The 13,684-nt window shown below is 55.2% G+C and overlaps 1 protein-coding gene across 2 annotated transcripts in view; it reads right to left on the reverse strand.

The window, feature by feature from the left end:
* Nucleotides 1-997: 997 nt before the first annotated feature.
* GRIK1 (glutamate ionotropic receptor kainate type subunit 1) overlaps nucleotides 998-13,684 on the reverse strand; it is a 180,240-nt gene continuing 167,553 nt past the window's right edge. Inside the window, exons 15-17 of one of the 2 annotated variants that reach the window (XM_090271336.1) lie at nucleotides 11,622-11,872; nucleotides 1,645-1,731; nucleotides 998-1,253 (exon numbers count right to left, since the gene is read on the reverse strand). In XM_090271336.1, the coding sequence (XP_090127462.1) occupies nucleotides 1,098-1,253; nucleotides 1,645-1,731; nucleotides 11,622-11,872 (494 nt within the window). In that variant the 3' untranslated portion in view covers nucleotides 998-1,097. The remainder of the gene's footprint in view (nucleotides 1,254-1,644; nucleotides 1,732-11,621; nucleotides 11,873-13,684) is intronic. The other variant, XM_090271345.1, reaches the window with a different exon arrangement.

Here is a 13,684-nt window from a genome sequence, read left to right on the forward strand (position 1 = left end):
CCGCCCCCCAGCCTTCTTCCCTGCAGGTCTTTCTCCACTCACACCTGTGTGGCTATGACACCCTGCATGGTCACCGCACCGAGTCCCTTTTGTCTCTCTGGCCCTTTGCGCTGCTCCCTCAGCCTGGAGCCCTTGCCTTCCCTGTCTGCGTCCCTCCCTGCTCCCCACTCACGCCTCCTCCAGGAAGCCTTCCCTGCCTCATTCTCAGGTTCCTGCCGCTCTGACTTCCTGCTCTGAGTAGTAGAATGGTTTTCTTTTGCGTTTTGCTGTCAACAGTAGGAGGGCAGGGCCTATGTCTGTCCAGAACTTGGAAAGGCTCCCAGGATGTGGTAGACATGGTTTTTTTTTTTTTTTTTTGAGGGAATTTTCCCTTTTTATTTTTTATTTATTTTAAAGATTATTTACTTACTTTTAGAGAGAGGGCAAGAGAGAGAAAGAAGGAGAGAAACATCACTGTGTGGCTGCCTCTCGTGCGCCCCCAACTGGCCCTCAACCCAGGCCTGTGCCCTGACTGGGAATCAAACCAGGACCCTTTGGTTTGCAGGCCGGCGCTCAGTCCACTGAGCCACACCAGCCCAGGGTGAATGTTCCCTTTTTAGCATCTTTTTTCCTTATACTCACCGATGTCCTGAGTACCATTTAAACTATTTACAAAATTAAAATTTAAAACACAAGGATGAATGGCTTCCCTTTACTACAATAACTAGGTATTTGGACTAAACAAAAGCATTTTTTAAAACTCAGCCAGAAAAGATTCGTCAAAATGGCAGACAGGACGGCTGAGGACACCGGAGGGGACCAACCAGGTCACAGGAAACACAGCGACACTCACACCCGTTCTAGGAAAAAATCTGTTATTTTATTAACATTTAGAAAGCACACACAGCAATTTATTGGGATGAAAGAGAAAAAAGTGAACAAATTTATTTCCAAAGAAATGGCGTTCCTTTCCAGGGAACCCCCACGCAGGCCTCTCAGGCGTTTGTATTTCTCTGACACGCAGCCTGCTCCTGTGCACAGACGCATGGAAACGCGCCGCCCCCGCGTGGGAAAGTCTTCCCCAAAGCCCGCGGTCTGCCCTCCGGCGGGGACGTGGCTCATGCCACGGTCTCTTTCCTCTGAGTCCGTCTCTGGTGACAAGTAAGGACACTTGTGAAGGCAGATTTCCCCTTAGTTCTTGGCTTTTTCTTTAACTTTTTCTGGTTCTTGAGTGAGATTCCCAGCTCTTCCATGATGGCGTTGAAGGAGAGACACTGGGGGGCAGGAAACGGCAGAGCGTCAGTGCTGGCGCGCCCCCGGGCCCCCGCACCACCACCGCCTCCTGCCCAGGCTCGTGGGGGAAGGATGCGCCCGAGGCCGCTCGGCCCCCAGAGACAGCCCCCGCCGCCCCCACGCCGCCCCCACCCACCGGCCCCCGCCTTTCCTGCGGGGGAAACCAAGGCAGCAAGGGAGCTGGGCGGGCTCCGGGGCTCCATCCACAGACGCAGTGATACACAGTCGCCGGGAAGGCTCTCGAAACAGACAACTTACCTGTGCCGAGACCGCAAAACAGTAAAGTTAAGTCATTTCCCCACTGGGACGGTCCCAACACTGAGCTTATCAAGGCCAACGGCCCGTCAGTGACGCTACAGAAAGTGAACCAGCCTCCTCTACACCAAGGCTTTCTGCTCTTCTCCCACGAAACCTTACTGTGCTCCTAAGATAAAGTCTAATGCTTGATGACCTTCCTTTCTGATAAAGAAAAAGAAAAAAACACACCTTTAAATTGTATTATTTTCTCCGAGAAGACAGAGATGCGCCAGCAGCCAGGAGGCAGCCGCGTGGTTGAAATGGAAACAGCGCGGTGGCGGACGCACAGCGCAGATGTGACGCGCGATGCAGGTGACACCGTGACGCCACGGGGACGCCACGTGCACAGCGAAGATGATGCGCGATGCAGGTGGAGGTGAGATCCCACGGGGACGCCGCGCGCACGCAGGGGGTGCCCGCGAGTGTGCCAGGCGCGCCCCGCCGGCTCACAGGCAGGACGGACAGACACGGAGCGCAGGGGCTGCCTGTTGCTCCCAGCCAAGCCCAGCTCTTGGGCAGATTCCTCCTTGGAGGGGCTTCTATAAATTAGTAGTGTTTGGTGGCGATTACTCTTAAAATACTCTAAAAACAAGTGCATGCCTTTGGGGCAGCGCACGGAGGAGCGAGGTCTTCTCCTCCCGGGCAGACTCACAGCGGATGTGGTTGCAGGGCACACGCCCGCCTGCGCTCCGGGGGACGCTCCGGGGCTCGCGGCCGCTGTCTGGCGGGCTCCCTGCGTTTCAATGCGCAGCAGGTATTTTTGCAAAGCTGCACTCCGTTCAGTTCCGTAAAAGTTACTGTTGTTTAAATACGTAGTAGTTCTAATCTTTCTGCTTCATTTGAGAACCAGACATGTATATGTAGACCCTACAGAGCTACGCCTCTAAACACACTAGCTGTTCGCATGTGACTTCTTGCGTCTTTTACACACGTGTTTATAAAATTTGAATTTCACATCTGTTTTCCTGTGATACTAAAGAATAAAAATATAGGTCTGTGGGTTCGCTTCCTTTCAGACGGTAAGTTGTGGCTTCAGTGAGGAGAAGGGGCGCGTCATGGCGCAGAGGAAAGATCAGAAACATGTTCTCAGATTGATCCTTTGAAGATGTTCTGCCAGGAAGGCCCCAGGGGAGCGATAATGGCATTCGTGACGTCGCCCGGTGGGGAATTTACGGTTTGCTGCTGAGACCGAAGGGCGGCTCCGCGGAGTCACGGCGGTGGCGGTGCCGGGGCTCTGCAGCCTTTGCTCGGACGTCCGGGGCAGGGAGGAGGGGGTTTCCCCCAGGAGGCTCCTGGTGGAGGGTTGTTGTTGATCAGGAAGGGAGGGAGCGAGGGAAGGAGAAAGCTCCTGGAGTGTGACAGCCGCTCTTGCACATGGCCCTTCTAGCCGCCTCCTAAGGACAGAGTCGTGGGTCCGTTTTATGTGGAGAAACTCACTGCTGGAGACGTGGCGCCATTTTCCCAGACACGGGGCGCGCGGAAGGGCTCGCGTGGGGCCTCGTCCACCTGCCTCCCAGACTCACCTGCGCTCGCCTGCAAGCTCCTATAGCTTCATCGATGCTTTTAAAAAATTAAATCACTATAAAGAACTGCTCTGTGGATTCTTTTTCCACAAAATATATAAGAAATTCCCATCTTTCTGTTTCAGTGAGCTCTGAGACATGTGGTTTTAGATATTTTACTTCATTTTACGTTGAAACAGCCAAAGTGAGAGTCCAGGTGTGGCCCGTGAGGGCGGCCCAGTGGGCCGGGCTGGGTGGGACGCCCCTCCTGTGGAAGGGAAGGGGCGCTGACTGCGGGTCCTCGCCATCTGAAACCAGGGTGGCCCCCGCGCTCACCCACCCTGGACAGCAAGCCCCTCTGTGGGTGCGGCTGGTGGGAAATTCACGACGAATGGATGACTGGCCCTGACTGATGATGCCACTGCCCCGTCGGCCGCTCCCGCTGCTGTCCCAGGACCAAGTGGAGTGAGCGTGAGCATTTGTGTGTGTTGGTGTGTCAGCGTGTGTGTCAGCGTGTGAGTGTGTGCGGGTGTGTCAGGTTCAGCATGTGTGCACCAGCATGTGTGTCAGTGTGTGTGCACGTGTCAGCATGAGCATGAGCACGTGTGTTCACGTGAGTTCTCCTGCAGAAGCCAGGTGCCCGAGGACCACAGCCCCGTCTGCGAGGGGCTGCAGTGGAGGCTGGGCCATGGTCCCTGCGGGTGTGAAGGAGGAGGACTTGTTGTTTATTCTGCAGAAAGCCACTCTGCCTTCCTGCGTCTCCTGCCTCCCTGGGCGGCCGTGATCTTGCTCTCTGGACTGTTCCTCTCGGTCCTTGGACACATCCTGACGTTTGATTTCTTGGGACTGGCGGAGCAGACACAAGGACACAGGTTACCCCCCAGCGCAAAGGTCCCTGGGGGAGGGGGTGGGGCCGCCAAGCTCCTCCCACTTTGAACCTGAAATAGACAGCCTCCAGGAAAGGTCTGCGGGTGGAGGGCGGCCTCCAGGCAGGGGGGCGACTCAGGGCTGCAGTAGGACTCCGTATGCGCCCTGGGAGGAGCTGGGCTGGTGGCCGCTGGGCAGCGGCTCGCGGGACACCCCCTGTGTCTCCCGTGGACTCGGCATTTCCGTGTTCAGGCTTCGTTCATGGGTGCATCTAGGAGACCTGCACTGCGTGCCTGCCTCGAAGGGTTCTTCCGACACATTATTCTGCAGAAGCTCTAGCCTGGCCAAGAATATAATATAAATCTTATATTCTGTGTCACTTTCTTTCTGTTGTACTTCTAAGTGCAGTTTACTTATAAATGCGTGACATGGTCTGTAATGTTGTCTGATAAACGTACACATCACATGTGGAAGGATACAGATACACGGTCGTTTTACAGACTAAGAGCTCTTATGTGCCTGCCTGCTGCACCCTGACGGTAAGCTGTGATCTGAAGTCTTTTTGTAAAGACCCTTTCAGTGACATGCAGACCACCAAGGAGCCGGTTACTGAGAACTAATGGCGTTGTTATCACTGTGGTTATGTCCTCGGTTTGGGCAGATTACTGCCAGAGTCTGCAGAGGAGCGGCTCAGTGACTTCCTTGTTTAACAAGAAGGTCTAAGCTTTCCCTTTCTTGCCATTCCTAACCCCGAGTTCTAACGTGGGACGAGCCGAGAACCATCAGGAGCTTTGCGGGGAACAAGGACAGAAAAATCACTGCGTTACAACTTTGAAAATCGGTCGTCTATCTGCAGAGGTATCTGACATCTTCAGGGACCATGGAGGACTGGGGAGCAGAGATCAGCGTTGGCGGTCTGTCCCCACCGACCACGTGGGGGACCCAGGCGGGAGATTCTCAGACCCCACGTCCGTGGGGGGCCCCGTGTTCCCAATCTCAGGATCTGGGACCTTTAACTCTGGTTTTATCAGTCTTCTGAGCTTGTTCAGAATCCCTGGGACATCTTCCATCAACCGTCCTTGGAATTAAACTAATGGGTCTGAGAGGTGGAGCGTTGGCCTCCACCGCGGCTTCCGGAACAGCGGCCACGATGAGCCCCGCCTCAGAGCCAGTGCGGACGCTGACCGCAGCCCCGTGTCTGCGCCCAGAGCCTCAGGGGGGACGAAACCCAGATGCTGAACAAGGACTTCAAGGGGTGGCTGCCGCCCTCACCGCCTGCAGCCCAGAGCCGCACCTTGCGCAGAGTCCCGGTGCCTGTGAGCTCTTCCCAGGTGGTTCTTCCCGGGGCCACTCACACCAGCGCCGTCTCCCCTCGCCGTGGCCCGCAGACTTGCTCACCCACTTCTCCCGGCCCCCGTGGCGCCATGTTCTCCCCGCCTTGCCGCCCTGTCACCTCTCTGCTCCCCCATCTCGTCTTGGCTCTGCGCCTGGGGTCCTGGCCCGCGGCTTTGCCCGCTCAGCTGCCAGGTTTACGCTTCTGACCCTTCGCTGACCGTGAGCCCTGGACTCGTGCGCGTCCCTGTCTGAGCTCCTCAGTCCCTAAAAATGTGCCCGTGGGACAGGTGGCTCCAGGTCCCCAGACGCGCAGAGGTCGCCTTTCCTGGGCCCGTGTGTATGTGAGGGTTTCACTCAAAAGACGTTTTCTTCTATTGAAATAAATGTAAGTATATTGTGGAGTGGTGTTATGTGTGTGTACGTGTATAAATTCATATACTTATTTTCAAAGAATTCTTAAAGGCATTATTTTTACTTAAGGTGGCTGCTCAGAGTTACACCCCCGAACTCTTGGGGTGCGTTCTCTTCGGACATTTGGGGTAATTTCATGGAAAACTTTGAAAAGTGAGGTTAACATGGAGACAGTAATATTTGGTATTAATATCTGTGCTTTTTACAAATTCTTCTGAAACTGAAACCCCTTCTTCCGCTTTCAAAGTGACAAAAGCAGCTTCTGTGCGCCGCGCCCTGAGGGAGAAAGAGTGAACGAGGGACAGAAAGAACAAGGGACAGGAGCGAGGTCCTGCTGGCAGCTCTGGGCTCACACAGACGCCCGTGGGCCCCGGAGCCTCTGCCGTCTCGGGTGGGTGTTTGACAGGGGAGAGACGGGGCCTGGAGCTGAGAGTTTGCTTTGGCGCCCCGAGGACCGGGCATGTGGGGTGGGGACTGGGGGGCAATGGGCCTGTTCTGTGTCGTTCCCAGGAGAACCGTCCGGCCGGGATGCCGAGGACACGTGAGAAGGGACCCTCACCTGCCGCTGCGGAGGGGACGCTCCCACAGGGGGGCAGGGGGGGACGAGGCAGACAGATGTGGGGCCTGGGAGCAGAGATGCTGCGCCCTCTGTCTGTCCCGCCCCCTGAGGGGGAGCCACCAGAGGGAAGAAACGCCATCAGAGCCGGTCATCGGGCCAGCTGGGGACTGTCCCCTGGGCTGCCTCTGCCCCTGAAGGGGGCTCAAAAGCAGCTGAAGCTTCTCCCCCCCCACAAAGGACTGACAGTGGGGGCCGGGGCAGGAGGGGGCGGGGAGGGGCCCATGCCCGCCCTGGGCCCGCAGAGCAGCGTGCCTGGTTTGCAGGCAGAGGAAAGCCGCTTCGAACAGTTACAGAAATCACGTGACCAAAGGCGCTTCTCCAAATCACTTGTTAAACAACGTGCTCACACAATGAAAGAACTGAAGCCGGGGCACCTGGGAGCAGCAGGTGACGAAGGGACCCCCGGGAAACGTGCGGCCCAGGGGAGGGTGGCGGCCCGCGGCCGGGAGAGCCTCGGTGGCAGGGGAACCTTCTGCTCTGAACTTGAAAAACCGGAGTATCTGCCCTTTGAACACTCCCGTGGGACAACGATGGGGAAAGCAAATTGGCCCCGTGAAGTTAAAAAGTGCCAATTGTCGGGGAGCGACAGCAGCTTCACGACGTCACCCAGGTCTCGCCCCTCCCCCGCCCGTGTGCGTCTGGACCGGACGTGTGACGGGGCCACGCTGTGTGGGGTGGACCCTGAGCCCCGCCGTGTGCGCTGAGCACACGCCGCGCGGAGTCTGCTGGGCGTGGAAGCCCGCGGCCCGTCCCTGAGGTGGGTTCTCTCTCGCAACCAGGCCCTCATCTTCGTCCGCAGAGTTTCTCTGAACACTTGGCGGAGAGGATTATGAAAGCAAATGATTTTAATGTGCTTGTGCCTCTGGACATAAAACTTCCTGACCGTGGAAAGCCTAATGAGACGGGGCCTGCGGGCTGGCTCCCACTGCCACGTCCAGCAGGAGTGTTTCATTATCCGTAACAGTTAATTACTGCAGCCACTTGGCCCGGCGAGGTGTGCGGAGGAAGAGCACGTCCTTTCTGTGGGCTGTTCAGGGCTGCTCAGGCCACCTTTCAATGGCCCACAGGGGGGCAGACCCCCCGGTGCCAGGGTCATGGGCTTGGACGCTAATTGAGATTCATTGTTTTGCTGCTTTGCCTCTGCTGGTTCATGCAGAACATAATGTCATGCTAGCCAAGAGCAGTTTGGTGCCTGGAAATAATTCTCCTTCTGTAGCTTCATAATCATATAATCCAGCTAATTTCCTGAAGGGCATGATCTCTACCCATCATGCCTTGCTTAGGTAGTTCCAATTCTGCTGGAAGGATTCTAAAGTAATTTAATTTATAATTTTAGTCTACAACCAAGTAAGTTTTATTCCCCCCCCTTATTGCATTAGTTTGTAGACAGGCTTTTGAGACACTAAGTTAGGCAACACTCCCTGCCACCGGGCTGCTGAGACACTTGTTGAATCTTCCCCTACCTCTCTGTCCCCTTCTTCACTTCAAACTCTATTTCTCAAAGTGCAAGCTACGGAGAACCTGCCGGTGTTGATAAAAACTCACACCGCCAAATCTGAAGTCAAACTGCTGTATTTGATTTAGTTTCAAAGAAAATACTTGCTTACCAACCACTTTTAATTATAATAACTGCACTTAGACTGTTGGGGGAAGAAAACCTCACGTAAGAGGAGTTATTTTAAAAAACCCAGCCCTTGCATCGGACGGTTTTAAGAAAACGTATGTGCATGGCCTGACCTGGGAGAGAACTGCTGTGTCTAAGCACACGGAGGGGCATGGCCGGCCTGAGCGTCGCTCTTGGCTTTTGTTTGGGAAACACCGGGTGCTTTCCCATCCTGGGGACATTCCCCCTGCGTCGGGGACAACCTACGATAAACACGCCGAGATGCCGGCAGGGAGGGAGCAGCCGGCACCCTGCCCCGGGGAACGGGACCGTGGAAGGTACTCCTTCCACCTTAGGGCCTCGAAGCTGTATCCCAGTTTTGCACGTGGAGACTCTGGAGGGCACCCACGTGTCTGCACGCACCCGGCACAGGGCTGCGCTGGGACTTGAACCTAAGCTCCCATTTAGTTCTGATTTAGAACTTTTTCTTCTGGTTCTACAGTCTAGGGCCCCAGCCTGCTGACTCTGATCTCCGTTTCACTGTCGGTGAAGTGGAAATAAGACTGGGAAGGACTGAATGCGATGTCATGTGTGAAGGCATTTTGAAAACCATAAAATAATATATAAATATCAGAATGAGGTCATTACCGTCTGAAGTCATAACTACACAAACACTAATTTGGGAGGTAGATGATTTCTTTTTCCCGACTTCTTTATTACACTTTTAAAGGGAAGTCTTCGTGGAAACACACGTTTTGTCCCTTGAACTCTTCTGGCAGCATTTTTGGTTTATTAACTAACCCTTGAGAATATAAACTTCTGTAATTTCTATGTACAGAACCAATGCACTTCAAACAGCATCGTATTTAACCCGACATCTGATTCTGTTGTGTATAAAAACGCGAAGCTGACGCAGAGCGGACGGCGCTGCCTTCACTTCAGAGCCGCAGGGAAGTGTTCGTGTGATTGGAAGGGGTTTTCTCAACACACTTATTTAAAGTGGAGAGCAAGGCCGGGGCGCCGGCCCGCAGGGGCCGCCTTTGCCGAGGGACTCGGCGGGAGCCTGTGGCTCAGAGGTGCTCTGCGAGGGCGCGGGCGGCCTGCAGCCTGCCTCTGAGAGCTAGGGCTTGGGGGTCACTCCAGGTCAAAAGGAGGACAAAGGACACCGATCCCAATCTGGGGGGAGACGGAAGGCTTCGTCCACCTCCCGCTCACTGGGCAGAGGACACAGCGCAGAGGGACAGGGACCTCCTCAGTCCCACAAATGCGACGAGCAGGCGGCCATCTGGCCTCCGGGCCGAGTGAGCGCGCCACCAGCTTCCAGCACTTTGAACGCAGGTGGAACCTGCAGGGACCTGCAACGCACGTGGAAGGAGAGTCTTTCCTCCACGGTCCCCCCCTCGTCCTTCTCCTCGTGCCCTTGGGATGAGTGAGTCACGGCCAGGTGGCCAGGGGAGGAGCGTGCCCGTGGCCACGCTCGGGAAAGGCTGCCGCTGAAGCCGCCTGTCTGTCTGTCCTGCGTGAGGGGACGGACTGAAAGGAGCCAAGAGCGAGGGCGAGGCAGGAAAACGAGGTGCGCTGCGTGAGCCCCTGGCTTAGCATGTGCTGGCGTGTGCGAGAAAGAGTGTATAGCGTGAAAAACATCACAGTTCCTCAGAGACGCCGGGCACACGCCTCCCGGAACCTGCAGATGCTCGTTACGCCCCACGAGCAAACATCGCAGGGAGGGCGGACGGCGGTGGCCTTCTGCCCAGGGGCCTTTGCGGCCGAGCAGCGCTGAGCCAGCCGGCGCCCCTCTGAGACACCAGAGGCTGCGTTTCGTCTCCGTTCCCTGGAGTGCATGTGTGAGTCTGAGATCTAAGGCACCCTGGAGTCTTTGTCTAAACAATGCCTTTTAAACAGTGGAAAGGATCGGATTAAAAATTGACATTGTTACGGAGTCAGAATGACAAGATGGGCTTCGGGTTGTGGGCCGCGCGCAACCCGACAGGACATGTGGGACGGGAGGGAGGACGTAGGAGAAAAAAGAGGGTCCCAAAGAGAAAAACGTCCCCCAAAGTAGGGTTTTGTGATTGTGTTTTGTGCTGTTGAAAGTCTGAATCTACTTCTTTTCACGAGGAAACAGCTGCTTGTTTTTAATGCATGAAGACAGAGCTGAGACACGCCGATGGCCCAGCGGGTTCCGTAAATACGCGCGCCCCTAGCCTCCCACCTGTTCCCAGCGTGTTGGGCAGGACGCCTACCACGCGTGAGCCTCGCTCTCTTAACGGGACCGGGGGTTGGGGTCACTTATGCTTCACGGACACGGGAGCACTGGCGGCAGCATCACCTACGAGAGACAATTTCTACCGGGAGCGCTTTCCTAAAACCAGTCACACGGTGCGAACCGAGGACCGGGCCCTCTCCCCTCGCCCCTCTCGGGCCACTGTGCCACCTTCCACATCCGTAGACAGGGTGGTCCCAGACGCGGAGCTGGCTGGGTGGGTTTGCTTACACTGCCGTCCGTGGGAGAAACAAAAAGGCTTGCATGCAAAAGAAACGAGAAAAGAAACATAGGAAAATGAATAAATCAGAAGCAAAAACGAGCATTTCAATGAACACTCAAATCAAACAAAGCTGGCAGTTGTGAGAAGCTCATGAGACCACCGCGCACTCAAGCTCTTCTTTGTCACATTAGTTCTGTTAAACAAGACCCCTCAAGAGCAAACGGGAGGTCCATTCTCCCTTTTAATTGCAGACGGGCTCCCTAACGAGGTCTAGGAAAGCTGTGCTTAATGCGCTCACTGTGGCCTTGTGCTGTGGGGAGCATTTTTGTGATGGAACCGGGGCGTCCCGGCTTTGGGGGGCAGGAGCGTCCCCATCAAGGAGGCGAGGCCAGTGTGAGGTGGGTGAGCAGAACCGGCCACAGAATTTTCAGGGTCCAGGGCAGCCCCGCTACTCTCAGCTCGCGCGGTGCCATTCTGACAGTGTCTTTAGATTGAACGGGCTGGCCGCAACCCCACGCGGTGGCTGTGAGTTTGCATTTTGCGTAGTTCGTTATGGTTATGAAGGAATGAACTGTCCCCACAGCCATCTCGTTCAGAAGAGGGTAAACTCTGGTTTCCATCAAAGGCAAAAATAAGACAAAAATGGTTGACTGTTGAGATCAACCATAACCCTAAGTACACTCTGGAAAAATGGTGTCTAATGTATTTTATTGTCATTTTGGGTTTATTGTATTTGTGGAAAAAAACTGGTGAATTGTCTTTTATAATTATACGTTGATTAAGGTAAAAGCTCAGTTTGAAGATACGGTATTTATATCTTTATATAAATCACTCTGCCTCAAGGGATGATAATGCTTCTCTCCAAGCCCTCTTTTTATCTTTTCGAATCATGGATTGATTTCGTCCTCACTCTGTCTAGGGCTTCTATCTGAAGAGCAAAAAGCTGTGGAAGACGGAACTGGGCTCGGAGTTCTGCACCGTCATTTGGGGGAGCAGATGCCAGGCTTCGCGTGCAAGGTGCTGCTCTGTGTCCTCGTCACCAGGGATGGGCCGGACAGCCAGCAGCCCCGGGGGGCATTCCGTGGCTCTCGGCTCTGACTCGGACATGGCCCTCCTGGGCCTCTCACTCAGTGGCCCCTGACAAACACGGACGAGCACCCTCAGAACAGCCCCAGGCCCAGCGCAGAGGCCGAAGACCCAGGCCCGCCCGTCCCAGCAGGGGCACGCACCTGTTCCACGTCGCGGCTCTTCCGGGACTTGTACAGGAACTCCCCGATGGCCACGAACACGGAGAGGACCAGGCCGGCGGCCAGGATGATGAAGACGCCGCCGATGTTCTCCACGCCCAGCGCGCTGGCCTCCTTGCCACCCTCCTCGGGGCACCCGCGGCCCCGCCACCACTTCTCCTTCAGCATGTGCAGCTTGCCCTCCTCCTGCAGCTGCAGGATGGCGATGGTGATCTTGTCGCGGTACGGAGAGCCTGGGCGAGGGCACGGAGGCGGAGGAGACGTGAGGAAGCAGGCCGTCCGCAAGGAGACCCCGCCCGCACCCTGAAGGCCCGGGCACGAGAGCTCAGTCCCCCGCCCGGAAGGCTCTGCCCGGGGCAGGGGCGCTACAGGCCACCGTGGGTTCCTGCCCAACCGCCCGGGAGGGGCTGAGCGGGGACTTCTGGGCAGACCTCTGCTCTGCGGCGCTTTTCACCAGTTTCTCCCACACAAGGTTTTGTTGCTTAGATTCAGCTATGGGTTGTCTAATATTGTGACCTCCGGGCCAGAGAACAGCAGGGTCGCCTCCTCTTCCTCCCGGGGAGCCGCCGATGTCCCCGTCCCCTTCACAGGCCAGAGTGCAAACAGCCTGTCTCAGGCACCGGGAGTCCAGCCCCCCCCCGCCCCCCCCCCCCAGTTCTCCCAACATGACCCTCTGCTCTCGCCCGTTCCCCGGCTGTGCAGCTGGACGATAAGGAGTTCATGACCCCCCCCACCCCGACAGTGGGACCCCCGATTCGAAGGAGCTCGGGTCCCAGGATTGTGGCCCAGAACGGGTTCTCTCTTTCAGCCCACGTGGGACCGTGACAAGGTCAAGAAAGAAAGACCGACTGTGTCAGCCACTGAGAACTGCAGACGTCGGTGACAGTCACTAGTCTACACTGACTAACACCCCAGTAATGCACTGGTGAGATAGGTTTTGGTGAACTCAAAGGGCCTACACAATTCAGGTGTTTGGAAAATTTGCAAGGACTTTATTGATGTTATTTATACTTCGTTTCCCAGTCATGTCACAGCATTTTAATCCCGTTGGGTTAGAGAGCACCGGCATTTGCCGGTAGCCACGCCTGCCTGGCGCTGGGTTCTTACGTTAGCTCAGAGGAAGCCACAAACAGGTGGTAAAATGCATTTATACTCAATTTCTCTGTGGATGCTAAGAAGTCTTGTTCGTATTTCACTTACTAGGAAAATCGCTCTTTCTGTTAGCAAACTTTAAAGGTCTTCTTGGTAGAAACCAAAAAATGCAAAAAAAAAAAAGAAAAAAAAAAAGAAAAAGCAAATAGAAAAAATGCGGCATCTCAGAACCAGCAGGAATCTTAGGGTGCAGGTGGTCAAGTCCACTGGTTTCAGAATTGAAGAGATTTACGGAGTGAAAGTGACAGCAATTGGCAGAGTCACGGAATTCACGCGGCCCCCTTTCCTTTCCTCCCGGTGTTATTTCCAGCCCGTGCGCCCCAAACCTCCGCAGGCACCTCACGTCCTGGGCAGAGTTTCAGCTGGAAAAGTGGAGGGTTTGAACATTTGCATTTGTTACTATTGTTCTTCTTTTTACCCAAGACTTTCCAGAGCTATTGTCAGTACTCAAAACCAAGTTTAAAAACAGAGTAAAATGTTTTGCAATTAGGTAGTGACTTGTCAGTTAAGAGTATGGATTTTGGGTGAGAAAAGGGCTCTTCAAAGCCAAATAAAAAGATACTGACTGCTCACTTCACTGTCCCCAAAACAATGGTCAAAATTAGCGCCCAGAGCGTGAGCGTGCCGTGAAGAGTGCAAGACTGATTCCACGCGGCCGTGGCGGCCACACAGAGTGGCGCTGCGTGTGCTCCTCCCATATCCAGAGCGCGCCAGACAGGAGCCCGTCCAAAGCTGCCCCCGCGGGAGGCGAGGCCCAGTCTCCCGGCAACCTGTTTAAGCCTCGCCTGCTCTCCTTCTCTTGAAGTTTTATTTTAAATCCCTCCGAAGGCACATTTCCAGAAGCGAAGTCTTCAGTTCTTCGTTGTGATCTCCTGACTCACCGACCTCGGCGC

The sequence above is a fragment of the Furipterus horrens genome, unplaced genomic scaffold (genome assembly GCF_987537825.1).
Source record: "Furipterus horrens unplaced genomic scaffold, mFurHor1.1.pri manual_scaffold_1, whole genome shotgun sequence".
Taxonomy (NCBI): Eukaryota; Metazoa; Chordata; class Mammalia; order Chiroptera; family Furipteridae; genus Furipterus; species Furipterus horrens.